Genomic DNA, 27235 nt, shown 5'->3' with positions numbered 1-27235 from the left:
TTGTCACTCTATATGTGTCAGTATATGTATATTGATATTGAAGAGATTTAATGGGCATAATTGAACTGAAATCATTCGACCTGCCCTTTGTGTAAGCAAGTAGACAAAATTAGACTTTGTGGTTTCATTTAATAGTAAAAACTGAATACTGTAACTGATAATAAAATAACTCTTCAATATATACTACTTTTACATGAATTGATAGGTGTAATTTATTTGTAGAGGCAATCCAATTCTTTTAAAAATTTATATACAGGTAATACTTTAAAAGTCTTTTATATGCTTAACACTAACTTTAATATTAAAATGACTTTATTTTTCAAGCAGTTTTTCTATGAAAATGTTTTCCTGCTTTCAAAATTTTCGTTTTACTTCACTTCACTCTATACCTGCTAGGACCTTCAGCCTATTAAAAGAGCTGGCTTATGTTAATGGAAAATGGGTTAATGCAAATAGCAGATCAACATTTCCAGTTTTAAATCCTGTAAACTGTGATGTTATTAATAATGTACCTGATATGGATGTCAGTGACTTCCATGTTGCAATTAACACAGCAGCAAATGCTTTTGAAACTTTTAAAAAAACTACTGCTAAAGAAAGAAGTGATTTACTTAGAAGTTGGTATAATCTCATGGTTACACATTCTGAAGATTTAGCAAATATTTTAACTAGAGAAAATGGCAAATCACTTGCTGAGTCTAGAGCTGAGATTAAATATGGAAATTCATTTGTTGAGTGGTTTTCAGAGGAAGCTAGAAGAATTGATGGTGAAATTTTACAAGCTCCAATTCGTAATAGAGAATTATTATTATTGAGGCAACCAGTAGGAGTAGCAGCTCTGATAACACCCTGGAATTTTCCACATGCAATGATTACTCGTAAAGCTGCTGCAGCAATTGCAGCAGGGTGTACCTGTATTATAAAACCATCAGAAGATACTCCACTATCTGCTTTAGCAATAGCAGATCTCGCAGAAAAAGCTGGTTTTCCACCAGGTATTTTCAATGTTCTTACAACAAGTATACGTAATTCTGCTGCTGTGGGAAAAGAGCTCTGTGAACATCCTAAAGTAAGAGTGTTATCCTTTACTGGCTCTACTGCAGTAGGAAAAATTTTATATCGTCAATGTGCTTCTACAATGAAACGTTTAAGCTTAGAGCTAGGGGGCAATGCTCCATATATCGTCTTTAATTCGGCTAATCTTGATATAGCTGTAAGTGGAGCTATGGCTAGTAAATTCCGTAATACTGGACAAACCTGTGTTTCCTCAAACCGATTCTTTGTAGAAGGTCGTGTTTTTGATGAATTCATTGAAAAGTTTTTAAAAAAAATGAATAATGAAATCAAATTAGGCGATGGTAGCAAAGACGGTATTACTCATGGACCACTAATTAAGGAAAGTCAATTAAAAATGGTTGACAGCCTTGTCAAAGATGCTATTAGTAAAGGGGCAACTATACATTGTGGAGGTAAAATACTGTCTGAATTAGGACCTCTATTTTATGCTCCTACATTAATTACCGGAGTAACAAAAGATATGCAAATATATAACACAGAGATTTTTGGTCCTGTTGCTGTTATCAATAAATTCCATGAAGAGGAGGAAGTAATAAGAGAAGCAAATAATACTCCATTTGGTTTAGCCGGCTATTTCTTTTCACAGGATATATCTCAAGTATTTAGGGTAGCTAGATCACTTGAAGTTGGAATGGTAGGTGTTAATGAAGGTTTAATCTCATGTGCAGAAGCAGCATTTGGTGGAGTTAAAGAATCAGGATTAGGGAGGGAGGGATCTAAACGTGGTATTGATGATTATGTTGATATTAAATATCTGTGTATTGGAAATATACAACATTGATTTTACTAAGATTTTGAAGAATTTATATTTTAAAAATAATCTAATGACTGAATCTAGTGAAGTCTTCCAATTAGATGCATTTTAAGAACCAATAAATGAATATAAGGATAATTTTAAGTAAAAAAAATCATTACATAGAAATAAAATAATATTCATGTAATTTAATAGTAAATACATATTCAGTAAAACATTAATTACACAATTATCAATAAGAGTATTGTTTTTGAAAGACATTAAAAATGTCAGCAATTTGTAAGACTATGTTTTTTTATATACCTTTCCCTGGCTTCCCTGATCATTTTAGTCTTTCTTTCTTGAAAGGTTGTACTGCCTAATAATTTAGTATCCTTTGCTGTACATATTTGGGACCTATTGAGCGATGACGTGGGTGAAGTTGATCGTGGATTTGATTCTGGTGTATAAGTAACTATGCCATCAAGAATATTGGCAATCGTAATATCAACATTCCTTGTTTTTACTACATTAAAGGTTAACAAATATTGTTTTAGTAAAAGACTGTGTGATCTGCACTATTGTTAATATAAGATAAATAAACTGTACTATTACTTACATAGGTCTCTAAGAATCACATTATGGGGAACAAACGGAAGCACTTCATTAACTTGTTGTGCCATCCTTTGAATTTCAATGCTTTGCACTACTGCATTTGGAGATCCTCTTCTACGTACTCCTCCATTATATGTTTTTTCCATTACACAACGCTTCTCATATTCTGTCTTATCCGAAATTGTGTGAGAACAGGTCTGCAGACCAAGATCAGTAGCAATGTCTGCCTCTACTTCACGTACTAAAGTATCATGATTTGTATTTCTTCTAATTTTAAGACACTTCAATGTGAAAATCGTATATGGAACGAACATAAACCAAAAAACATCTGTCCACCATGTAGAGGCCACTGATGTAAGATGCACAGATATAGGTTCTGGCCTAGATGCCTTTATTGTAACTGGCTGAACAGATGATTCTATACTAAAGGGCCAAGAATTAAATTTAAGAAGTGCTACACAGTTATTTGTTGTTCCAAATTCTGGTTGAAGGGCTACATTGCTATTTGATGTAGAGAGAAACTGTTTTATATTTGTAACCAGAACATCTTTACTGCTCATATTCATTTCCTGAAGTCCTAAAGCATTGCTAAGAACACTAGGAAGCTCCCAGTTACTAGGTGTCAATGTTTGTAATCCTCGATAAAGAGCAAAATGATCCAAAACAGATACATTGTTAGCAATAATGATTCGAGATTGTTTATCTCTAGGCTCTCCTTTGCTATCAATTTTTACTATTATGCCAAAAGCAAAACTAAGTCCATGGCTTAAAAATCTTTGCAATACAATACAATCAGGAATAAGTGTTGCTAAAAGCCAAAGTTGGAGAGCCACTATCAGACGTATCAACACAAGTATAAAACCCACTGGGGTATAAAGAAAGAGCGACAAAAGTCGCCAGCCACATGGAAACCTAAATGGGTAAACCAATATAAATTGATCTGATAGAATAACATTTTTCTATTTAATATTTACCAACTCTTATGAAGTACAAAAGTAAAAGAGATAAAATTATATCTTATAATTTACTTATTATAAAATATTTTTAATCAGAATCGTAATCTTACAAAATATTTATTTACTAAAGAAATTCGACTTACCTGCTTTTATTAAATAAATCCTGGATATCAATTTGTGACATTTCTCACAACAAACATCTGTTAAGCTTGGAAATGAAGTCCTAGCAACAGTATTTTACATTAATCACGGAGTAATTGTAAGGAACCCTTGGTCAACAATGACGTGATTTTTAATTAACCTCTTTTAACCTAGTTTTCAAAAGTTTTCAATTAAAATGAAAATTTTCTTTTCACTACTTTCCATGTTCATAGTATTACATACACAGCATACACTACATACAGACCAGCAAGACGACAGGCTGCGTTCCGTTATTGGACGTTATCCATTTACGGACTTAAATTGATAAAAAATAGTGAACAGAATTCAGTATACATTATTATACATACACAGCTTTACACACTGTGGTTCGGCTAGCATTGACAAGTTTCACTCGCTGGCCGCTGCACACTCTGGTCTCTGTACTCTCTGTTTAACATGGAAAATGCATGGAGGGAAAATGAATACTACACTATAGCTGAACCACCCAGGCGGCAGGCACCCAACACGATTTCCTACTGGGTGTGGGTACTGGGTATGTACTAGTGGGTATGTATGTATGTATGTACATATGTTCTACATATGTACATACCAATAAATGTTACCAACCAACACCAATACCGACTGATACCGACCAATCGGATTCAGATCCAAAATCGTGTCGTAGTACTGTTAAAAGGGTGAGTGAGACGTGAGTGCCTGCGGGGCGCGGGCCTGCCTGGCGCCACCTGGCGCCTGCCTGATGAGTGGATTAAGGCCCGGTTCCTCCACAAGCCTTTTTTGATATGAGCTGTGTTTTATTTAGCAAAAAGTTGCTACACTTTTTACACTTTGTGCACTTTTTAAGGTGTCCACTTATACAATGGACAAAGACAGAAATACGGAAAGTGTAGAAAAGTGTTAAAAGTGTAGCTAAATAAAACACAGCTATGGATTAAGTTAATTTTTGCTATATTTCATGTCACATAGAATATAGCATAATTAACTTAATCCAGTTTAAACAAGGCTTGTGGAACCGGTCCTAAGGGTGAGATTCACCAAGTCCGGCTTGAAGGCTAGCCGGGCTAATATGGTATACTTTCGGGCTAAAGTAGTATAGTTCCCGTTACATTAACTATACCACTTTAACTTTGTGTTAAGTTAACCCGACTTGGTATGTACTCTTGGTAGGGTTCACCAGGGGCTGGACACTCAAGCCTCGAAGGCTCGAATTATTTGTACCGAAGGCAATTCTTAGCCAACTAAAAAAAGTTAAAATTGAGGAAAATACAGTATTTAAGTTGGTAGCAGTGCTTGATGCGTTGGGTGAAAAATGGTCACGTTAGGTTAGTAAGGACGATATCTTGTTACTTGACTATAGCATAATTCACTATAGGAATATTACCAAATTTCGTTTAATTTAGTTGTATTAAACGTAATGAATAAAATTATTTGAGACAAAATGGTATCTATAATGAAAAGTAAAAAATATAATTAAAGTAACAAAATAATTAAAAATCCAATGCTTTTAGTTTGATGCGATAATATGGTGAAAGCAGCCAGCTTTAATGAAAACTGAATACCAAAATATTATAAGAACCGAAAATCGTTTAAATGAATTGCAACTAACTATTCTACATATCATAAATTTATTTAAATGATTACAATAAAAGAATATATAAAATATTTTAAAGGTTGTCCTTTAATGTTATTACTCCGATTAAACGTTCTAATTGAAACATGGGGCATTCCTCATCAAATCACGGAGCTCAGAAACAAACTACTTTTTATTTTCTTGAAAATTGTTTACTGTGTAGAACTTTTTGATATAAACTTCAGTGTAAATTTGTAGAATTTTTCATTAATTCTAAAAAAACTTGTGAATTGTTGAAAATTCAACGCTTTAACGATTCCGAGATTTTAAATGTTTATATTTAAAAGAAGAAGTAAGATATTTCAATGTTCGGCATGCCAATTTCCTCATCTTGAATTGAATTTTATTTGTAAAAAAATATGAAATAATAATTTCCCTATTATCTATTTATTTTACATCGAATCAAAGTAAAATTTTTAGTTTTTCAAAGTGAACATCATTTTTCATTTTTTTTTTAAATTCTCAAATAAAAAACAATTTTTAAGGCCAATATAATCATGGAACAATCTTCGGTTCTTTTGTTTACGTCAAAATAAGAAGAAAATATTTTTTTTGTAGGGTGATGATTTGTAATTAAAAGATATATGATACTTTCTTCTTCATTTTAAGCATAACAAAAGAACCGAAAATTGTTCCATAGTCGCATTGGCATTAAGAATCGTGTTTTTATCATAGCAATTTTGATTGATATATCTAAGTATGTAAAACAGACATCGCTATGAACACAATATTTTTTTAAACGTCTAATCAAGTACTATTTGGAAAAATATAGAGTTGCGCAGCATAATTAATGCTGGTAACATTGTAGATTAATCAACATACCCAAACACATTTTTTTTACATCTGAAAATTTTAATATCTTGAAAAGTGCAGATGATGTAATAATTTTAGAACCAAATTTGGATTCAGCGAGAAAATTTACATAAAATTATACTTCGAAGTCTCAAACAACTTTTAAAATCCCTAATTTTGTTGTCCTGTGTAATTATATGTATTTTATTACCCATCTATAATTTAAAAAAATAGAAACTCTTCAATAGCAAAGAAGGCTATGCTTGAGGGGCAACTCCGCTTGACGGAACTGCTTAGTTTTTAAATAAATAAAATGTATACAAATTACGAAAAAAAAGTCCGAAAGCACAAAAAACTCTTTTCATTGTTTTATACACCTTTTACACTAATCACGATTACAAATGATATACGATCGTGCAATGAATTAAGCCGTATGCCGGTTACAATGTTTGTTACGCACTTTCGCATTCAATTGGCGAATCATTCCACATTTCGTATATATTATCGTTTAGCACGAGTTACGTCATTTTTCCAAACAGCCGAGCTGTCGAACCATTTGTATTCGTTTAGAATCGGGCCTTATGTCTTTTGCGAGCAGCCAGGTTGCGGAATCACTCGTATTCGTTTAAGACCGGGCCTTATAACTTTACAAAAAACCGCGCTGCGGTATGATCAAAAGTTTAAAGCTTCAAGGGGAACCGAGCTCGCTTATTACTTCGATATTTCAATTATCGGTAGGTAATTCGTCTTTTCAATCGGGTTAAGGTGCTCGGGGACGTCTTGATTGAAGGGCTATTACCAAGAAGATATCTGCTTTCGGCATATGTTTCAGGGAATTGACTCTTGTAGTGTAACGAAAACCAATTCTTGCCAATGATTTATAATCGATTACTACGCCACTAATATCGATTACCTGAAAAAAAGCCGGGATTCGATCTGTTACCATGTAAAGATCGAACAGAAACTTTATCGCACTTTGAAAAAATTCACTGAGCAATTTTACTCTAGAAAGAAGTAGATATTCTTAAAATTTTAGAAGATTCCTTGGAATAATTGTAATAGCGCGACTAAGTCAAATTTCAAATATGTCTCCGTTTTACTATTAAAGTTTTGTCAAAATAATCTTTTATATACAATTCTAAGAACGTTTGTTTCTTTCTAACAAAAACTCAATCAGTGAATTCTGCCAAAGTGCAATATAGGCTCCCTTTTTTGTAATTACTGATAGGAATAAAAAATAATTATTTATATTCAACTTTTTTTTTAAATCGGAAAAATATGCCTTTACGTACTTTAAGTAGATTAAAAGCAGAGGTAATTTGGTTCTTATGAAAATTTATATTCCTCCATTTATAGGAAATTTGTTGGAATTACATTTTTGCCACTCGATGCATCCTTTCAATCATTAGTATATTATACAGGGTGTATCAGCAATGATGCATTTAATTTTAACAACGTATTCTTGGGACTAAACTAAGACAAACAGTCCTATACTATAAGGTCTGGAAAAGCATCATTGCTGAGATGAATCAATTTTAAACCGATAAATCAGGGATTTGATTCAACGGAAAAATTACTTTCATTTCACTTTCGTTGACAGTTCCCCTTTAAAAAACAAAAGAAGTTTGTACTTCTCTGCCGATCCGTATACACACACGCACGCAACTACGCCGATTATTAATATTACCTCCTAATGTCCTACATTTCTGATCCTGTTGTTGATGAAATTCATTTTCTGCCTATTTTTAAAAGGATCCTCGACAGCATCCATTTCATAATTGAAAAGTCTAAAGAATAATACGGCGTTATTTGTAGATTAATTTCAAGGCGTTTTATCTTTGCGGTGACACGACATATGAACTGTTCTAAGGTAGTCAAGAATTAAGTATTATATTAATAAAGCTATAATAAGAAATTTTTTTTTCTGTTTTTAAAAATCTTACTGTTTTATCAGATAGAGCAGTTTGCTGTGTGCATCATTGGAAGATCAAAATGACTCGGTAATAGATTTTCAAGTAAGGCCATAGTCTTCTCTGGAAATTTCAATCTAAATTGAGAGGTTGAGGGATCCCTTTAAGAATAAATAAGCCTTTTTTCATTTTCTGAAGAGACAAGCCAAAAAATTAAAAATAATTTTTTGTTAATGCTGTAGATTATTATTCAGTCTTTGCACGCTCTTAGGTATAAAAAGATTTCAAAGATAAATTAGTATATGCATATGTTTTTCTCTTCACTTTATTACGATTTGCTTGGTGAATTGTAAAATATTTCTCTTTGGTGACCATATCAACTTATAGTCACTATAAACTAGAATCTGATCTAGCAATTGGCTAATTTTATTGGCTAGTCCATTTAGGCAGACACTATGCAAAAAGGCAAAAACTGTGGACAATCTACGACATAAAGAAAAAATTATTTTTAATTTTGTGGCTTGTCCCTTCATAAAATGAAAAAATGGCTAATTCGTTTTTAAAGGGATCTCTCAAGTTCTCCACTCTCTTAGATTGAAATTTCTTGTGGACTATGGCCTTACTTGAGAATCCATTTTCGAGTCATTTTGATCTTACAATGATGCAGCAAACTGTTCTATCTGATAAAACATTGAGACCTCCAAAAACAGAAAAACATACAATTTCTTATAATAGCTTTTATAATAAAATACTTATATTTTGACTACCTTAGAGCAGTTCATATACCGCGCCACCGAAAAGATAAAGCGACTTAAAAATTAATCTACGAATAACGCCGTATTATTCTCCAGATTTTTCAACCAAATGGGTGCTATCGAGGATCGTTTTAAAAATAGGCAGAAAATGAATTTCATCAGCATCAGGATCAGGAATGTAAAACATTAGGAGATAATATTAATAATCGGCGTAGTTGCGTGCGTGTGTGTATATGCGTGTACGACAATACTGATCGGCGGAGAAGTACAAATTTCTTTTTTTTTGAAGGGGAACTGTCAACGAAAGTGAAATGAAAGTAATTTTTCCGTTGAATCAAATCCCTGATTTATCGGTTTAAAATTGATTTATCTCAGCAATGATGCTTTTCCGGACCTTATAGTACAGGACTTTTCGACTTAGTTTATGCTCAAGAATATATGGTTAAAATTAAAAGCATCATTGCTGATACACCCTGTATATTGACTCGAAGATGGTAAGTACTTCCTGACGCTATATTGTACCTGGAATATTTATTTTATACTTCGAATTGGTATTATGCTTTTCCGTTAGCTTTCGAAATATTTAGGGGAGAGTTGGGCAAAATGATCACTCGGGGTAAAATGATCCCTGAGGGTTTTATAGAAACTATTGATACTATTCGTTTAAACATTAATCAATATTAAAATATAAACTTCTAAGTACACAATAATATAATATTGTAATGTCTATTTTTAATACGTAAAAAATTGTTAGCGGCATTTATGTTTTTCATCATTTTTCTGTAAGATAAGCGATTTTTGAATCATATAGGAAATAAATGTGGGGATACTTTTCAAATCGCAAAATTGGGTAAATCGTAATAGGTATTAACTTTTATTTCCTCTTAAAATTAATTTAAAATCGGCTTTGGTAAAATTTTAAGATTCTATGATAGATGGGCAGCTCATTTTGGGCAAAACGATCCCAGTGGATTCATTTGTAAGAAGCAGCCGGTGCTCAAAAAGTAGTAACGATGATGACAAAGAATGTATTTTTCATACAACAAACAGTTTAAAAACGAGACTTATTGAGAAGATTGGATCCAGTGTACTTTTTTCACGCTTTTTGCGCTTTAAGCGATTATTATACTTGAATAACACGTTTTCTTTTCATAAAATTCAGAATGTTAGCACTAAAATATGCTTTCTACTTTTTTATAGAAAGTATTATAGCTTTTGTCTATCGTATCTATAAATATAAATTCATTATTTTAAATTATTCGGCATGGGATCATTTTGCCCCACTCTCACCTACAAGTTAATTTTTGTCTATTTTTCACCCTTCGATGGCGATATTTTCAATAATTTTGCGTGTTGAACGTCAAACATATAACAAAAATTATATATAGGTGGTAGCTAATAAATGATAAATATAAGAAATAAAATATTTTTTCTCATAAATTGTTATAAATTTAAAAAATGTATTCTATTTGATTTTTTTATATTCAATATAATTGTTTAAATTTTCTGTAACATTAATTTTTAATGTATATATTGTGACGCGGTTTTTGGAGTCTCCCCGTCCCAATGTGTTAGTTCGAAACGGAATTCGGTAACGAGAGGGGAACATAATAAATCCACCGACTCTCCCTCCTTTCACCCCCCACGATTTATTGTAATTATCTAAGATTGTGTCGAGCCAGCACTTCGAGTGCCAGAAATGGATGTTGTTCCGTATACTAAGAAGAAAGGGGAAAGACATGTATGTAGAATGAATGAGCAGGATAGTAGACGGCGGCTCGCGGTTCTAGGTGCGGGGGTGGATAAGTAGTAGTATGGGACATAGAATAGGCATCAGCAACGGATGACCACAATGACGAGAAGAGGAATTTAGGAGAAAAAAAACCTTGAGCGAAAGGCCCCCCAGTACCCACTCCCATCCGAAAAGATACGACGGAAAGATCTACGAGAAGATTCTACCAGCCAAGAACCCATCCTGAAAACATGGGCTTTTCAATTGGTAGGCGGCCCCACACCTGTCGCCGCTAGAAGAGTGGTATGATAATCAGCCAATAATTGGGCCGCGGAAAAAGGACCCGCGAATGACTAGATTAGATCGATCCGATCCCGGAATAAGTAGGAGCGGAGTGGGGAAGAATCAAGTGGGGAATGAGACTATTGAGAGCAGGAGAGTAGTTCTCTTCGATTGGAGACAGGGAGCGGAGCGGATGGCTCAGGAGATCGAGCAGGATCGTCCAGGATCCGAGATGGAGAGCCAGTCCGAGGTGTAGGAGTTCGGCGGAGGAGGAAAGGAGACGTCCGAGGATTGTACCAGGCCACCGATAGATGAAAAGGTCGGTAGCTGCGAGGAGTTGGGTGTTCGAGCCGACCAAAGGATTCCTCCGGACCGAGTTTGAGTAAGGTAGGGTGGTGTAATTTTCGGATGTACTCCGCATGGCGAGGCTAGCTGGGTGAACTGGCCCAGGAGGGGGGAGGTGTTCCGGTTCACTCTCGATACGGGGCTCCCCGTCATGTTCCCCACATCTTTCCCGAGAGTGACCTCTCCGACGAGGAATTGTCCCTTATGGAGAATCACTCGGGTGTGTGGGTGAGAGTAATCGGGAGTTGGCGAGAGGGTGTAGAGGTCCCCTCGTCTCAGGGCCGTCGAGATGACTCGGGACACCACTCCCCAGGTATTCCCCAGCCGAAAGGTGTAGGTAGAATAATTCTCCCGTGGGAAGGAATCGTGCCTTTTCCGTTTAGATGGGGGAGAAGGAGGACCGTCGGTTGGTCAATAGTGGAGAGCGCGAGCCGGTCATCTCGATTTCAACCCGGTTCGGGATGTCCGATCGGAGAGGAGGGTAGGGAGTCGGTGCCTCGGCGCTGCCAAAGTTTGGAGTCGGTTGGGGTATTGGCTGACCTTGTCGCGAACCTCTCTCCGAGCATCTCTTCTTGGCGGGGCCCCTCTGAACGGTACAATTAGGGGGTGAGTGCCTAGGGCCTCCCCTGCGATTCGAGATGATCTGGCTCGTCGAGAAAGCCTCCTACGGGACGTGGCTGATTATAATATGGGACGACTCATTCCCCGAGATCGGGAGTTTCTCGTCATGCGGAGGGACGCAGGAGAAATAGATTCATGAAGAATCCCCGCTCCTTTGACCCGCGAGCCTATGTACGACTGTATGTATGTTTGTGTGTATGACGGTGTATGTGCGAAGGTGAGAAAGAGAGTGATTATACTGAGAATGGTATTTAGAAGACTGATTATGGGGAAAATTGGCGATAAGAATAAATCGTATGACCCCAGTATTATCTAGTGCTTATTTCGTTTAAATGCGCAAGTACCTAGTCCTGTGGTTGTCTCATCCTTCTAACCCTGCCCCTCTACCAAAGACAATATCCTGACTAGCTGGAGATGGAAGAATGTCGAAGTGAATTTCTGGATGGTTTGATCATGAAATCTGATCTGGCGCCCAACACTCCTACTTTAATGAGGAGCACTATTCTTCCCTGTACCGGGACGATTATAGCCATCGGAAATCATACTTGACAATTTTATATAATGGGAAGACAGAAGGACTCGTTATAATATATAAATATCTTAGAAGACTGGGTCCGATAAGACTGATAGATTATTATTAAACTTTACCTAAATTGACCGTAATTAATAAGAATTAATCAAATAGCTTAATCAAATTATTGAATGATTTGATACTATAGTAAAAAAATATATCAAAGAATGCCTGAAAAAACAAGAGTAAACAAAAATATTATTCAAATGGGCATCAAATTCTAAAGAAGCGCAATAACGCCATCTACGCAGTGCTGCCAATTATATTGCTCAGGATTTTAGGTTGGCTAAAGATTGCCTTCGAGCCTAGGGTGACAAATAAGAAAGGGTGGGGGTAGCTGAGTGTCCTACCTCTGGGGTTCACCGGGTTCACCCTAATCTGGAACGTGGTGTGAGTCGTGAGTCGCAAGCGTCGCAAGTGAGTCGTGTGAGTGAGTGGCCCTCGCGGAGATTTGGTCGGTATAGGCGGTATTAGCCTTCCCGTTAATTCATAAGATTTTTTGGTATTTTTATAGAAATTAAATGGATTTATCATTTTGAACAAACTACATTTCTGTTTTTATTAACGACTGCAATATTTGAAAAAGTAAGTAAAGCTGAAATATAGTTTTTTGTTATATTAATTATTAAAGATAAATATAAAATATTTTCTATAATATGATTTTGTGTTTTTAGAATGTCATTTATAAATAAGGAAGCTCGTTTAAAATGTTGGAATTATAGAGATGAGTATTGGAAGTGTTTAGATCAAGGCAAAACTGATTCTGATTGTAAAGAATTTAGAAATCAGTATGAAAAATTTTGTCCTGGACAATGGGTATGTTTTTATATTAGAAGATATAATTTATCTTTTTAACTTTATAATTTTTAAAACGTTAAAAATATATTTTAAAGGATTAGTTAAATATTTTGCTTATTTATGAAACTGAAATGTTTGTCTATCATTATTTATCAGGTTAAACATTTTGATCGTAAACGAGATTATTTGAAGTTCAAAGAACAAATAGAAGCAGGGTATGTTCCTGGATCAGAGTATGAAAAGAAAGATTAATTTAAATAATTAAAAAAGCGAAAAAGTTTTGTTAAATATGTACTAATGTTTTAGCTACTATTGTTGAAAGTAACTTATTTGCTTTATTGTAATAAATAATAAGCTTCATTGAAGTAACATTATAGTGTTTTATTATATAATGATTTATGCTCCTTCAAACCTTTTCTAAAAAGCACTAATCAGAGATGAACCTTTAAAAATGTTTAAATCTATAATTAAGAGTAATGGGTAATCAAATATTAATGACAAGATAAATTAGAATAATTTAATAAGAGTTGTTAAAGCTTTATTCATATAGTCAGGAGCGTTGTAACATCATTTTTTATAGTTACTAATGATGTATAATGTTTATTAAGGAATGCAAACTATTCTGTTATTTTCAGGAAATATGAAAATGAAAAGAATTCATCCATGTCCAAAAATACTGCCTATGATTTAAGTGCAAAAAATGAAAGTCTAGATGATTGAATTACTGATGACCACATATGTACTAATAGAAATGTGATTGTACATAATTTTTCTTAAAGGTTAATCATTTTTGAAAAGATAACAACTTAAGAAAAAAAAACATGAATACTACTACTACTAACAAGATAGATCCACATTGCTTTTATAAACAATTATTGCTACATGATTCTCAAACACTGAAAGTTAGTATTTTTGTAATTGCTTAGTTTTTTTTTATATAAACTATATGGTATATTTATTTTTCAGAAAATTTTAAGCATCAATTTTTCAAAAAGTTATGGTTTGTGTAAAAACAATTTACAAGATTGGAAACCAACTTTATTTTATATGTTAAGACTTTTGAGCAATACAGGAAAAATGGGAGAAGAAAAACCATTATTAACATCTCAAGCATTTTTTGTGCTATTTAATGCACAATATGAAATAGAATTTATTGAAAAGTTTTTAATAGAAATAATGAAAAATGAGTCAGATATTCTACATTTAATTGATGATAAATTCCATCTAGTGGATAAAGAATTATTTAAGTTATTAATTTTACATGGTTATTTAAAATCAAATCATGATAGCAACAATGATTTAAATAATATATACGAATATATGTTCCAAATTATATACAGAAACTGTATAACATATACAAAATATTCATATTTTGCTTATAAAATATTGGAGATATGGTTACAAACATCAATGAAAACAAATATCTGGAATAATAGTAATTCAGTGTTAGAGACAAAATTAGAAGTAATTATATTTTCTAATTGGTATAATGCACTTAATGATATAAGTAAACAGAATGCATCAACTATTTTTAATTATTATTTAAAAATTATGCAAAGATATTATGATGGATTTGTTGAATTTACTTTGCAACATTGTCTTAATACTATCTCATGGCAAAATGAATTAAAATATACTATTCTAGTAGAACTTTGTAATGTTTCTAATAATATGTCAGTTATGAAATCAAGAACATTCTTGTTGTCTCTTTCAACTTGTTTAACAAAAAGTTACTTACGCAGTTCTGGCACAAAAGTTTATATTGCAATATTAAAAAAACTCAATGAAGACGAATGGAAGGAAAATTTTGGCCCTATAATTATGCATCTCTTTAATCAATGGGAAGTAGGACCAATGTAAGTCAAATAAATAGTCTAACTAATTAAATGAATAAATTATTTTAATGTTATGTATAAAATATTACAGGAAAAATCACAATGCACTTCAATTTCTTTATAAGTATTGGCTGGAACCAGCTTTTGTAAAGTATAAAGGAGCTTTACTATATATATGGAACTTATGCAAGAAATCTTGTGGAAACTTTGTTAAGTTATACTTGCAAAGAATAGGAAGTGAATTAAATATATCATTGATACTAGAAATAGAAAAAATTTATCACTACATAAGTGATCAAAATGAAATTTTACGATTAAATACATTTGGGATTTTATGTTGCCAATCTCGTTCTTTATTAGAAGCTAATCAAACTGACATATTTATTGCTATCAAAAGCTTTCTGTGGTACAATGCAAATGCTTCTACATTGTTTCTTAGAGATGGAATTTTGAAATATTTCAGGATTTTCTTTACAGAAATGCTACAAGTTTATGTTACTAAAACAATTCATAAAGAGCTCATTGAAGAATTATTTAAATGGATTCAGGAATTTGTTGTGGATTGCTTTGAAATAGGTTCTTGTTATCAAAGAAAAATTCTAGGCTTGAATCTGTTTAAGAATATTCTTTCTTTCATTGAGAGCAGTATGTTAAGCAAATCGAAGATTAAATGGCAAAAGCAATCGATTTTGATGAAAAATAAAGCATACCAAAAACAAATTGATGTCCTATTAAAAAAATTTGTTAATAGAACTAATTTATTTGTCTTGCTACGACTTGTATTGGACACAGCTTCAGATATTAAACAATTATCAACTCAGATTATTATAGATTGTTTTGATAGTAGCCTACTATCTGATGCAGAAGAGAAAGTAATCCTTATGATTTTATGTGTAATCAAGTAATTACTGATAATTATTTTTTTGTAGAGTATAATTTGTATAATATTTGTTTTAAGGCATTATTTTATGTTGCGGTTGATTATTGCAATTCCTCAAAATTTTATGAAATTGAGAGTGGAACTGAAATGATAAAACTTTTAGCTGCATGGAATGAAAATCCACAGTTTATTTGTGAATTTTTACTTAATAATGCAAAAAGCCAATTAATTGCAATTAAATCAGATATTTTAAAAGCAATTATTGAAAAGCAACCACTTTATGGAATTTTAAATGCTATTTTAAAAGTAGTTTATCAAAGAAAAACTAACAATTATTTCAATAATAAAATTTATTCTGAAAAACTGTTAGATATCTTAGAGGAAATAACAAGTTTTTATCTATGTCTATTATCATCCAAAGCTGAAAACAGTGGTAATCATTTTATAATAAAATAACTTTGCTGATTATGACTTTGGTTATTTCTCAGGAAGTATATGAACTTATATTTTTCAGGGTGCTCATCATCTTTTGCTGAAATGGGTTTAGCTATTGATGATGCTATAAAAAATAGTCAAGTTACTGATGACAATAATATTGAATTCTGTTTACTCCCCTCTCACCAAGTGATGATATCATGTATTTGGATGACTTTGAAGGTATTATAGTACTTTTTTTGAAACTTAAAATATTTTGAAAAATAATTATCATTTGCTAGATCTCATGTGAATTAGCAGCTGAGATAGGAAGTTTAATGAACTTGGATAGTACAGTTACACGCAGCATAAACTTAATTTCTAGTGTACTATTAAGATGTCGACACAAAGGTGCTGTAGAAGCTGCTGGTGTATCTATCTATAATTTATGCAGGTATTTAAAAAACAGTTATTTTATATTAATAGAAAGGTTAATAAAACATCAATATTTTGATCTAATTAATATTGTTTTTAGACATTTACACTATAATGAAAGTTACTCAGATTTACCTGGTAAATACATAGTAAAACTTTTAGAAAATGAAACTATAATCAATCTAAATGTAACAAGGCGAGGTGCCGGATTAACAATAATGTTTCATAAAATTATTATCAGTGATAATAGAAGAGATCGCCCTCTTTTACATTCGTCGATAACAATTTTATTGAAATCATTGAACAAAAATTTTGAAATACCTATAGAACAAATTAATTGTAATTTTGATGTGCCCTGTGCAAGCAAATTGCATTTTCTGCGTTCTTTAGTAATGGATAAGGAAATAAATGCACAGCTAGCTCCTTATATAGAGAATATTTCTCTAATATGTTTCAAATTCTTATTTTCCAAAGTTTGGGTTATCAGGTAAGAAACAGTTATTTTGCTTATTAATAATTAATGTAATTTGAATAATAAAAATTTATTTGTTATAGAAATGCAAGTCTTCAGTTATTTGGCGCTTTAGTGCCAAGGTTAGTAGGGCAAAGTGCAGGAGGCAGATCTTTGGATTTTGGTAATGGTTACCCTGTTAATCATTTTGTCACTCATTATCCTCAACTTGCCAAACACATAGTAATTAAATTAAACAAAGCATCTATATCATCCGAAGATATTAGCAATAACTGTAGCATAGCACATATACTTATACTTTTGTCAAAAATGTCAACTGGTGGTTGTGATTTAATTGACTATTCATCTAATGAATTTACTTTGTCAGTTAAGAAAAATTTAATTATACTTTGTAACAGTTCTATTATGTACATAAGACACTTTGCTGCTAAAGCTTATGCAGCTTTTACACCATTTCCTTTTATTCAACATGAAATGAATGGTATTAAATCAAACTTAAATGATAAGAACATAAATAATTTAAGACATGGTCAGTTATTAATTATAAAATATTTGAGCGAGAAATATGTGAATGATATTGAGAATATGGATTCTCAACCAAAAATAAATATTTCTAAAAAAGTCAGGGATAATAATAGTATGTTCAGGTATCAAAAAATTACAGGAATATGGAGTAAATCTAATAATTCATATGAAGGAACCTCCATTTGTTATTTGCTAGAATCATTAATGTCAGAAATATCAGAATTCAAGTTTTCCCCAATAGAAGCTGCCTTATTTGAAAAAAATATTCTTCTACTGGATCATTTAGCATTAAAAGAATCAATAAAACCAGGACTTTCTTCATTTTTAGAATTATCAATATGCTTATATTCTGAATATATTAAAATAAATTATATTATTACTGAAGAAATTATAGACACTATTTTAGATCTTAAGTGTGCAAGTTATTGCATTACTTTTATAAATAGTTTAAAAGCTTTTAGTCCTATGCTTGAACTAGTTTGTAAACATTTGTTATTAAAACTTCATTGTTGTGAAGCCTTATACATAGATACAATGGTTAAATTCATCGTAAACACGCTAAAGATTTCTTCAGAAATTAATTATAAAACACGCGAAGCTTTAATAAACTTGATGGATGAGGTTGAACATTGTAAAATAGAAAATCTTCATTTGTCTCAGTTAAAGCATATATTAACCTTTTTGTTTTTTAAAAATAAAGTAGAAGTAGGTAATACATTATTGTATATACTTTACAAAAGTACTGACAAAGAAGAACATATAAGACTTTTAGCAGTAGAATGTATGGAATTTGTATTTCAGCAGTACCTGCAGTTAGACCATACAGAAAAATTATATATGTTTTACATATGCCTAATTTTATTGAAAGATGAAAGTGAAGATATTCGTGAAATTATTTCAGTAAGCTTGCATACACATTTATTACCTAAATTCTGTAATAATAGCCATTCATTGCATACTGAAGTTTTATATAAAAAAATAGTGTTACAAATAGGCAGAATTATCATTTCAGAAAAAAAGTCTTGTAATACAACAGAATTTATGCAAATTCTTGAAAAATTTACAATGATCACGGAACAAAAATCTTGGTCGGTAATTGAGAATCCATTCGATCACGAAGATGATGATTATTATAAGGAAGAATCTAAACTATTTAATCTTTTATATCTGGCAATAACAAATAGGACTACAAAAATTATTATAAATGATCAACATGAAGTATCTTCTGAATTCTGTAATATTTTTAAAGCAAAACACTACATTTTACAAGAATTTGATAATCATTTAATAAATTTGCAAGAGTGGTTAAATCTTAAAAGTACCGATTATTTACTAAGAAAAAAAAAGGTTTTAATAAATGAGTTAAAGCATATCAACGAAAATACTAGTTTGGTTCATAATTTTCTTTAATCTAAAATTAGCGTTGCTATTAGTTTAATGACAAATTTGTATTGCACATTAAAAGTTGATTTGACTTACGCTTAAATTCTATAACTTAATTTATAAATAATTATGAAAAAAGATTATTTTAAAAAATATAAATAAATCAGTAATTAAACTAATACTTTTTAAAAATAAAACAGACAAAGAGATATTATACCCCAAACTTTATACTATAAGAAATAGTGTAGGAATATAAGAGTAGACTATATTATAATCTTAAATATATATTTTTGTACATGTACTACATGTGTAATATGTACGTATATATACTATTTATATTCAACCTTAAGCTTAAACATTTTCATAAAATAGAAACTGATATAATTGAAATATAATATTACAATATTTTGCACTAATAAGTATGAAGCCAAATATTCTGCTACTTGATCTTTAGAATTAATAGTCATGTAATTGAACTTTCAAATAATTATTAGTCTAATAATACAGTACATAAATAGAACATGCACAAACGGAAAAACATTAAGGCTAATAGTAAAATTATAAATAGAATTAACTACTTAATAATTATTTGCTTGGACAATTCATTACTTTACTTGTCGTTGTTATTATTTACTCTGCTGTTTTGATTGCACCAAACAATTTAAATTATATCTTTATTTTTACACGTTAAAAATAAAATACAAATGTTTTTAATGAATATATTATATTTAAATAAATAATTTAAATGTTTTTAGTAAGACTTATGTGTGTGTACGCAGAGTAAATTTGTAAGAATTTACATTTGTCAGCATTATTGTATATACTGTCTGTCAAGTAAGAGCATGCTAATATTCTTCGTATAACTACATATACAGATTATATTACACTGTATTTATAGCTTTGCAAATATTTTAATAAATTGTCCAATCATATGACATTAATATTCAAATTTTTAGGAATTTCGCAAACTAGCCAGCATAAAGTCGCTTGAAGTTTTTCAGTTTCAAGCAGATGCGGTCCGTACTGTAAAGATCTTTAATTAGGTTGATTTTTGTCGAATAAAATTTGTTTGATAGCTCATCAAAAGTCAAGCTCTATTCCATTAACTTCCTCTTTAATCAATGAATTGATATTTTGTATGGCGAATTTTTACGTTTGTGTTCTCACATGACGAGTTTGTTGCAAAAATTCAAATATCTTTGGTAATATTAATGAATTGTCATTAACGGATTATGAAACCGATATCTCAAATGATTTATTACATATGAAACCAAAAACGTATTCTCATATATACATGACACGATATCATATATATATATATATATATATATATATATACAAACACACAATAACTGGTTTTATATACATAAAAATTATTGAATTACTAAGTAGTGGTGAAAATTGTATAAATAATTTTGAATATTATAAGCAAAGCAACTTATAATATTTGATCGCTTCATATCTTATTGTGAAAATTCAAGTCCTGGCAATGCATTTAATTTTAAATTGAATATTTAATATACATAAGTGTACATTTCTCAAATAATTTATACAAGATTATCAATAATGAATTACAAAAAATAACAAGGAGGTACTAATGCAACTTACTTATATTTTAATTGTTTTTTTGTTTGAGAGATAATTTTCTTTTTTAGAACAATAATTCGTTAGCTAAAGTTAATTTTTAATACAAGGATATAAGAAGTCATGTAAATATAAAAATGTCTATTCGAATAATAAAGTGAAAAAGACATTCAACCGCTATGTTTCAAACGATTTATAGGCTAGCCAAAAGCTCGTAGTATTAAAAGTGATCATCCATTTTATTTATTTTTTTTCTGTATAGATATTCATCATGAAAATTATTCTTCTTAAATACTGGAAACGTTAGAGATCCAATTGCCATTTTTATTTCATATTACAAATTTAATTTTTGGTCTATCAAACATTGCTGAAATCGTCGTAGAATCGTAAAAGTATTTTTATGAATGAAAATCAAATTTTTATAGCATATATTACTCAATGAAGAATAATTCGATAAAGCTTATGCTTTAATACGTGACATTTTTGTCGAAAGTTTTAATGTATAAATACTGTAGAAAAAAATGGCTAGTTATGTTAGAAAGCTTTTTATCAAATTTTCACCATAATTTTATTAGTGATAATTAACATCATTAAATACCACAAATTATAATTTAATCGTATTCTCTCAAAATTTATCTATACTAATTTCACTGAACATACTTATGTATATCTAATTATATCTGGCGCATTCATTAAACTTACTTTGTTAGTAGATATTTGCCTAAATTTGCTCACTTATATTTACAAAGTTAAAACTTTTAATTACTGTTCTTAAAATTGAAAATACAATGTCTGGAATTTTGTGGTTTCAATCTTAAAAATATTTTACGATATGCTTCATAAACTTTACGTATATTAAACATCATAAACACTTAATTATTGACGATCCAAAAATTACGGATTGGACAAGTAATTTTAGAGCATTTACCATTTTATAGATCAAATCGCAATTGTTATTAACGAGCCAAAAAAAACAATTTGGAGCCTCCTATTGACTGATTATGGCTAAACAAATTTGGTTACCTTGTTATATTGATTAATCAGCTGAGCAATACATAGCCTACAATTAAATATAAATAATTATTAATAATTAATTAAGGGATTAGAGCTCAAAATGGTAAAAGGTCTCTAACTATATTAAGTGCCCATAATTTTAAATGTATATAATTTTCAGCAATTTTAGTGTCTCTCTTACCAAAAGTTTTTGAAACATATTTTTACCATATACGATGTATGCATAGTATCGCTTTATGCATACAGTAAAATTGAGATAACAAGAAAGAAATATGAGCGAAGACTTGCAAACTATTAATTAGTTTCCCTGTTCAATTGTAATACACATGTAAAATTTATTATATTTACGCGGGTTTTTGAATTTGAATTGTATCAAGTTAAATAGATGCTTAATAGATATGTAAAAATAATTAAAAACTTATCTGATAAATATCTTCTCTACTATTATCGAATATCGCAGTGCTTGAAATTATTTTTCTCGCGTTTATTGGTGTGGAAAAGGGACGTAATTTGTTATTTAGTGCTTTGCCCAGCTCCAGCAGATGTTTTTATTTTTTGTGAGCATTCTCCATTTTCATTTGGCTGATCAACATCCATCTAAAATAATTTTTTAATTGCATAAGGTTACCATATTGCTTAAAATTAATAATACAATTAATAAATTTAAAAATTGATTTATTAAAATAATATACCTTCTCTTCTTTTTCATCATCAATGAGAATTGGACCATTTTCAGCTTCATACTCTCTAAGTACTGCATCTAAATTATATCTACGTCTATAATTTACGAAGAATGACCGTAAGTGCGCTTCTGTTTTAGTTCCAATCACATCAGCGATAGCGGAAAAATCTTTCCCATATTTTCTAACACCCTGAACAGCCAGTAATAACTCGTCATTCGTCCAACGTGCATTTATACGGTTCGATACTTCAGGTGGACGTAGTTCATCGATTCCATCAGCAGTTTTACGTTTTAGTGCACTTACCTGCTGCTTATTTGATTGTATCTGTTTAAAATTAAGGAAAAATAAATTACAATAATGAACAGTTATCCAGGACCAATCTGTATTTATCAATGTATATAGAAACAAAATGTATCCACACGATTTCTACTCAAAATCTGAATTGACAACATACTTGTCTTTTCAAGCTAACAATTTCTGTGTCTATAGCTTGTAAGCTGTTGTTGGCTTGACTAGGCTGACCCGCCAATGCAGCTAGATCATCATGATTTACAACCAGTCCACGGGGAGGTTTTCTTTTGTTTGTACGACCTGGCATGGAACTTAGTGGTCTTGCTACCCCAGTGCGTCTAAATAATCAACAAATTCTTACTGTCATATTTTATAAAACTTTTAATGGGTTTACCAAGTACTATTATTGCCGTATTGTTTCATTATAGAAGTTTAGAAAATTAAGAAAACAAATTAAAAATTTCAATATGGTTATAAAAATGAACTAATAAGATCAGGAAATTTAATTTCATCAGATAACTAATTTTTCACTGACCTCCAGTGCAGATAGCAGCTATGACATGCGTGTCCCTTGGGAGTCGCACGGACACTGTGACAAGCAACGCCACAGTTGCTACATGAACCCTACAACATATAACACCCTTTTATAAAATTCTGTATTTACCCTCCCACCCTTTTGATTTTCAAGAATTGCAGACTTTAATCAAAATGATATACATGTGTGACATGAGTATAAGAAAAGTAATGTGAAACGAATATAATAGTATCTTTAAAATTTCCTTCTCTTTAACAATTGAAGTTTTCATTTCAAAATTATTTTAACTTTGAAATAAGTACATTATAATATTATGCTTCTCCTGAAGGAATATTGCTAAAAGATTTTTTGTATGCTAAAGGTCTGCAAAAATTTAAAAATACTAAAACAATTCATATGTATAAAACAGAAATAAGCAGCTTTATAGTAAAAATGGGGTAAGGTTTAGGCAAAGTACCTGAACCTGTGGGATGTTTTCCAAGTCAGATGGGGGTTTGGAGTCAGTGCCTTGGCTTCCTGGCACAGCTTGGTTCTTTCCACGACGAATTCCGCGGTGGATCGTCCATTTCTGGAACGTTCCACATTTACGTTCACGTATTATAAAAAATTTGTTGAGTGACATTGAATTTGTGATTAATAAAAAGCTTTTATCGCATTCACAAATTGTGGTATACGCAAAACTTGAAATGATATTTTCAAATTATAATCTACAATTACAGCCTCATTTTAATACACGTGTGGATACATTTTTTAGATGGTGTAATATTTACAAAACTTAGTGTCTTATTCTGTTTAATATGTCAGTTAAGTAAATGTTTTCATGCACCTATCTATTTTTTTAATTGATTATTTTTATAAAAGTTACTTTGTTTTTTTAAGATATAATATTACTTCAAGCCATACTGACCAATTTTAAAATTTATTTTTAATATTATCGAAGATTCATAAACAAAAGTTATCTGTTAATTAACAGCATGCATTAAAAGTAACAGAAAGCTTACTTTTTCCTCAGATTCGCTGTCAGTATTAGAACCCAATTCACTTCCATTCTCACTACCATTTTCTCCCTCTTTTCCACCACTAGTTAATTTTCTTGCTTGTCTGTCCATTAAAGACGTTCTAGTTCTTGTCTTTTTCCAGCTATAATAATACTTTACAAGGCTTGCAATAGGCTTGTCTGGTAACTAAAAATCAGGTATTAACATTTTTGAGCTAAAATGTATATAATTGTTGTTCAAGAAAAGCAATTACCATCTGCCTGATACGATGAAAACTTTTTCCATGGAATTGGAAAGCTTGTTCGAATAATACTTTGTCTTCTACCGTCCACTCATCAGGGAATGGTGTAAAATTTGCCAAGTCCAAAACTGCACGCTCCAAATTATGTTTATGCCAGAATAGCATTCCCAATGCCTGCTCTCCATTGTAACCATATTTTTCCTTTGCTAATATAATATATTCATCCACTAAAAGTACAATATGGTTTAAAAAATATACATAAAATTTTATGAATTTACAAAAACTATTAAATACATTTTTGATCTGGTATATCCGTAGTAGGGGACCAAACTAGCAGAGCTCTATCTGGACATTGGTCCAATCGTCTTTCTATAACGGAAAAAAGTTTTGTTTTAGCTTATAAAAAATTTATAAAACTTATTTTAAACGTACCATGAGCTGGAATATAATCTGGTACTATGACTTGGTAGTCTCTTCCAACTCGGATTTTTTCAGCTGGAACTTTCATATTAGAGTTTACAAACATGATGCATAAAGTACAACTTAAAAAAAAAAGCTTTGGTTATAGAAATTGAATTTTCTCCAACTCAACACATATAACAATAGAAAAATATTGATTATAAGATATTCCAGAAAATATAGTTACACAAACAAATATGTAAATAAAATTATATTTAATTTGAGCAAATTGTATATAAACAGCTAATTTCAGTAAAAAAAACTATTTATTTTTAAAAATATGTTAATTTAAGAGCGTTTCTTAATATTATAATAGGCTTTACTTAAAGAAGAAAAAGTGGGGCGCGCTGTTTAAAGATGCTTTTAAAATTTAAGATCTAATGATGCTACAATTTTACATAGCACTAATACAGTAAAGCGCAGTGAATATTAAACGAAACTGGGAAGAATTGTTTCTATTAGTTGGAGACAGTGATCACCACGAAATTATAATTAAAAAATTGTAAAAGATTTACCTTCATCCTCGCTAGAAGACTCAGTTTGGACATTAGGGCTGGGACCCCTCGATCTTCTTCCATTTCTTACGTTTTCCGAATTTCTTTCTGCTAAAACCATTTTATAGCTTTATTTTAATTAAATTAGCGATAAATATTTAAGAATAATCGCGTATGATTGAGTTATAAAGCGTAGGAAAGCAGAAGTGCAAACTGCAGCTTGTAGCAGCCACAGCTAAGGTTTAGTACGCCTATGAATGAGCTTCAGACCAGCTTCGGAATTGAGCGCCTTGACCAGTGATACAAGTACCTGCTTCATATGACCGTAGCGAAAGTAAAAATGGCTGCTTAGATGCAAACAATTTGATTGGTTCACGGACTCACAACAAACACGTATATTAAAAATGGCAATACATAAATAATTTCATTAATTCATTATTGAATAATTTCGAAATTAAACATTTATTAATATTAATTATGTTTATTTTCTATCATAAATTTATTAATTGTTAAAATACCATTAAATTCATCATTAATAATTGCAGTTTAAATTATATGGACAAGCATGAGAAACAACATAATTGTTTCATATTGTGTCTATTTTTCTCTAGAAAATTGTTTTGTATTAAAGTTAAATTGAAAAAACTAGAATTTGTAAGATTTAAGAACTTTCCGTCTAGTTAGATAAATGTATAATGAGAATAATAGAGAATGTATAACTGAAAATAAAATTTATATTTGAAAAATGTAATCATTTAAAATAAATACGTTTTTAAAGTTAACAATTGGATTATTTTACAATTAATTTCATAAGTACATACCAAATAACATATTAGTTTTGATCGTTTTGATTGTAAAATTTTATGGATGAAACGATATGCCAAAGAAAAATGAACACCCGTTATATCAGTGATGTCACGAGGTACCAGCACACGAAGTTTATTTGAAAAGCTTCAGAAAATCATGCCTTTTCTTTAATAATAGTGGATAATTTCGTACAAAGCTGACTTTACGCTAATTGTTTTTAATTCAACTCTTTGTATATCATTTTTGAGTAATATTTATTAAGAAATAAAATCGAATTTATCAATTTAAAGGTAACCTCAATTACTACAGTTAAATTGTATAAAACGATGGCGCCACAGTCAAACTAGCCATTTTAGCTGTAGTAGTACATACATACACTATAGTGTAATACATATAGGAAAGATGAAAGAAACGTCCCTAAACATATTAACAAAATTGACGGTCATAATTGATGATTGATGATTCGTTGATCTTTCAAGCCCGGCTTGGGGCTAGCCGGGCTAAACTCATACAGCTCATGTGACGGAAACTATACTACTTTAGCCCGAAAGTATACATACCATCATGGTTGTTTTCCATTTACATAAATAGACTCGTGCCCTTATTCATATTAAGACGTCACTCGAAGACTCGAACTCCACTCGAACTCGAAACAGGCTAAAATACTACACTACTACAGTATACTATGTAACGTAAACTGTAGCATTAAAATTTGAGTTGAGCGCGAGTGACGTCTATGGATACGGGCCCTAAACTTAGGCCCGGTCTTACAGGTCTCAATTAAATTAATTATGCTGTAATAAATGTCACGCGGAATATATGTAGAGTATTTTGTATGATATATTTTATGTTAAATATTATATAGCATAATTAATTTAATTGAGACCTGTAAGACCGGGCCTTAATTAAGATAATTTTGCTATAATTCACGTGACGTAGAATGTAGCAAAATTAACTTAATAAGCTGAGAGGCGAGAGGTCCTCGGGCAGCGGGCTAGCCCTCAAGCCGGACTTGGTGAACCTCACCCTCTCACTCTACGCAGTAGTACATACGATACATACATACATACATTAGTACGCACTACGCACTTACATACATACGCACTCTTCAACCTAGGTGGTGTTTTCTAATCTACATATGTATACTAGGTCTGTTTTTGTTGCTTGTACTTTTTGCACTTTTCATTAAAAATGTATATTATACGT

At 31.1% G+C, this 27235-nt stretch overlaps 5 protein-coding genes across 11 annotated transcripts; 3 read left to right on the top strand and 2 right to left on the bottom strand.

Annotated features, from left to right (window-relative positions):
- The first annotated feature begins 118 nt into the window (after nucleotides 1–118).
- On the top strand, nucleotides 119–1863 carry Ssadh (succinic semialdehyde dehydrogenase). 2 transcript variants are annotated; one of them, XM_066728973.1, is made up of 2 exons: nucleotides 119–256; nucleotides 328–1863. In XM_066728973.1, the coding sequence occupies exon 2, from the start codon at nucleotides 335–337 to the stop codon at nucleotides 1856–1858; it is 1524 nt and encodes a 507-aa protein (XP_066585070.1). In that variant the 5' UTR covers nucleotides 119–256; nucleotides 328–334; the 3' UTR covers nucleotides 1859–1863. The 2 variants fall into 2 exon arrangements, with proteins under 2 accessions (XP_066585070.1, XP_066585071.1); XM_066728974.1 differs by having other exon boundaries at nucleotides 122–256; nucleotides 325–1863.
- Nucleotides 1864–1993: 130 nt separating this feature from the next.
- Nucleotides 1994–3950, bottom strand: LOC136774576 (lipid droplet-regulating VLDL assembly factor AUP1-like). Of its 3 annotated transcripts, none has more exons than XM_066728976.1 (4): nucleotides 3766–3950; nucleotides 3525–3692; nucleotides 2430–3337; nucleotides 1994–2336 (listed from the first exon to the last, which is right to left on the bottom strand). In XM_066728976.1, the coding sequence occupies exons 2-4, from the start codon at nucleotides 3563–3565 to the stop codon at nucleotides 2101–2103; spliced, it is 1185 nt and encodes a 394-aa protein (XP_066585073.1). In that variant the 5' UTR covers nucleotides 3566–3692; nucleotides 3766–3950; the 3' UTR covers nucleotides 1994–2100. The 3 variants fall into 3 exon arrangements, with proteins under 3 accessions (XP_066585073.1, XP_066585074.1, XP_066585075.1); XM_066728977.1 differs by having other exon boundaries at nucleotides 3784–3950; XM_066728978.1 differs by having other exon boundaries at nucleotides 3788–3950.
- Nucleotides 3951–12588: 8638 nt separating this feature from the next.
- On the top strand, nucleotides 12589–13726 carry LOC136774254 (cytochrome c oxidase assembly factor 6 homolog). Its single transcript, XM_066728430.1, has 4 exons — nucleotides 12589–12766; nucleotides 12856–12997; nucleotides 13136–13194; nucleotides 13615–13726. The coding sequence occupies exons 2-4, from the start codon at nucleotides 12857–12859 to the stop codon at nucleotides 13697–13699; spliced, it is 285 nt and encodes a 94-aa protein (XP_066584527.1). The 5' UTR covers nucleotides 12589–12766; nucleotide 12856; the 3' UTR covers nucleotides 13700–13726.
- Nucleotides 13727–13745: 19 nt separating this feature from the next.
- LOC136774251 (tRNA (32-2'-O)-methyltransferase regulator THADA) lies at nucleotides 13746–19045 on the top strand. The gene is made up of 8 exons (XM_066728425.1): nucleotides 13746–13881; nucleotides 13946–14835; nucleotides 14906–15686; nucleotides 15773–16127; nucleotides 16209–16351; nucleotides 16411–16562; nucleotides 16644–17030; nucleotides 17099–19045. The coding sequence occupies exons 1-8, from the start codon at nucleotides 13801–13803 to the stop codon at nucleotides 18948–18950; spliced, it is 4641 nt and encodes a 1546-aa protein (XP_066584522.1). The 5' UTR covers nucleotides 13746–13800; the 3' UTR covers nucleotides 18951–19045.
- A 2935-nt stretch (nucleotides 19046–21980) lies between these two features.
- LOC136774252 (REST corepressor 2-like) lies at nucleotides 21981–26073 on the bottom strand. 4 transcript variants are annotated; one of them, XM_066728427.1, is made up of 11 exons: nucleotides 26044–26073; nucleotides 25244–25330; nucleotides 24702–24770; nucleotides 24564–24638; nucleotides 24282–24496; nucleotides 24032–24214; nucleotides 23488–23598; nucleotides 23031–23119; nucleotides 22659–22833; nucleotides 22214–22528; nucleotides 21981–22118 (listed from the first exon to the last, which is right to left on the bottom strand). In XM_066728427.1, the coding sequence occupies exons 1-11, from the start codon at nucleotides 26051–26053 to the stop codon at nucleotides 22035–22037; spliced, it is 1413 nt and encodes a 470-aa protein (XP_066584524.1). In that variant the 5' UTR covers nucleotides 26054–26073; the 3' UTR covers nucleotides 21981–22034. The 4 variants fall into 4 exon arrangements, with proteins under 4 accessions (XP_066584524.1, XP_066584523.1, XP_066584525.1 ...); XM_066728426.1 differs by lacking the exon at nucleotides 26044–26073 and having other exon boundaries at nucleotides 25244–25462; XM_066728428.1 differs by lacking the exon at nucleotides 26044–26073 and having other exon boundaries at nucleotides 24702–24764; nucleotides 25244–25462.
- Between the last annotated feature and the right edge of the window lie 1162 nt (nucleotides 26074–27235).

Source organism: Prorops nasuta, unplaced genomic scaffold (genome assembly GCF_024137725.1).
Source record: "Prorops nasuta isolate Cenicafe-Biocafe unplaced genomic scaffold, Cenicafe_Pnas_1.2 PNAS00006, whole genome shotgun sequence".
NCBI lineage: Eukaryota > Metazoa > Arthropoda > Insecta > Hymenoptera > Bethylidae > Prorops > Prorops nasuta.
This window is presented reverse-complemented; position numbering and strand designations above follow the sequence as displayed.

Excerpts from the sequence above, each read along its gene's own strand:
- Ssadh (XM_066728973.1), top strand. The coding sequence starts at position 335 with ATGAAAATGTTTTCCTGCTTTCAAAATTTTCGTTTTACTTCACTTCAC.
- LOC136774576 (XM_066728976.1), bottom strand. The coding sequence starts at position 3,565 with ATGTCACAAATTGATATCCAGGATTTATTTAATAAAAGCAG. Across the intron at positions 3,338-3,524 it reads GATTTATTTAATAAAAGCAG|GTTTCCATGTGGCTGGCGAC; the intron begins GTAAGTCGAATT and ends TTACCCATTTAG. Across the intron at positions 2,337-2,429 it reads TGTGATTCTTAGAGACCTAT|TAAAAACAAGGAATGTTGAT; the intron begins GTAAGTAATAGT and ends CCTTTAATGTAG.
- LOC136774254 (XM_066728430.1), top strand. The coding sequence starts at position 12,857 with ATGTCATTTATAAATAAGGAAGCTCGTTTAAAATGTTGGAATTATAGA. Across the intron at positions 12,998-13,135 it reads AATTTTGTCCTGGACAATGG|GTTAAACATTTTGATCGTAA; the intron begins GTATGTTTTTAT and ends ATTATTTATCAG. Across the intron at positions 13,195-13,614 it reads AAAGAACAAATAGAAGCAGG|GAAATATGAAAATGAAAAGA; the intron begins GTATGTTCCTGG and ends TGTTATTTTCAG.
- LOC136774251 (XM_066728425.1), top strand. The coding sequence starts at position 13,801 with ATGAATACTACTACTACTAACAAGATAGATCCACATTGCTTTTATAAA. Across the intron at positions 16,352-16,410 it reads GTATTTGGATGACTTTGAAG|ATCTCATGTGAATTAGCAGC; the intron begins GTATTATAGTAC and ends ATCATTTGCTAG. Across the intron at positions 17,031-17,098 it reads TCCAAAGTTTGGGTTATCAG|AAATGCAAGTCTTCAGTTAT; the intron begins GTAAGAAACAGT and ends TATTTGTTATAG.
- LOC136774252 (XM_066728426.1), bottom strand. The coding sequence starts at position 25,343 with ATGGTTTTAGCAGAAAGAAATTCGGAAAACGTAAGAAATGGAAGAAGA. Across the intron at positions 24,771-25,243 it reads GTCTTCTAGCGAGGATGAAG|TTCCAGCTGAAAAAATCCGA; the intron begins GTAAATCTTTTA and ends CTAATATGAAAG. Across the intron at positions 24,639-24,701 it reads AGATTATATTCCAGCTCATG|AAAGACGATTGGACCAATGT; the intron begins GTACGTTTAAAA and ends TTTCCGTTATAG.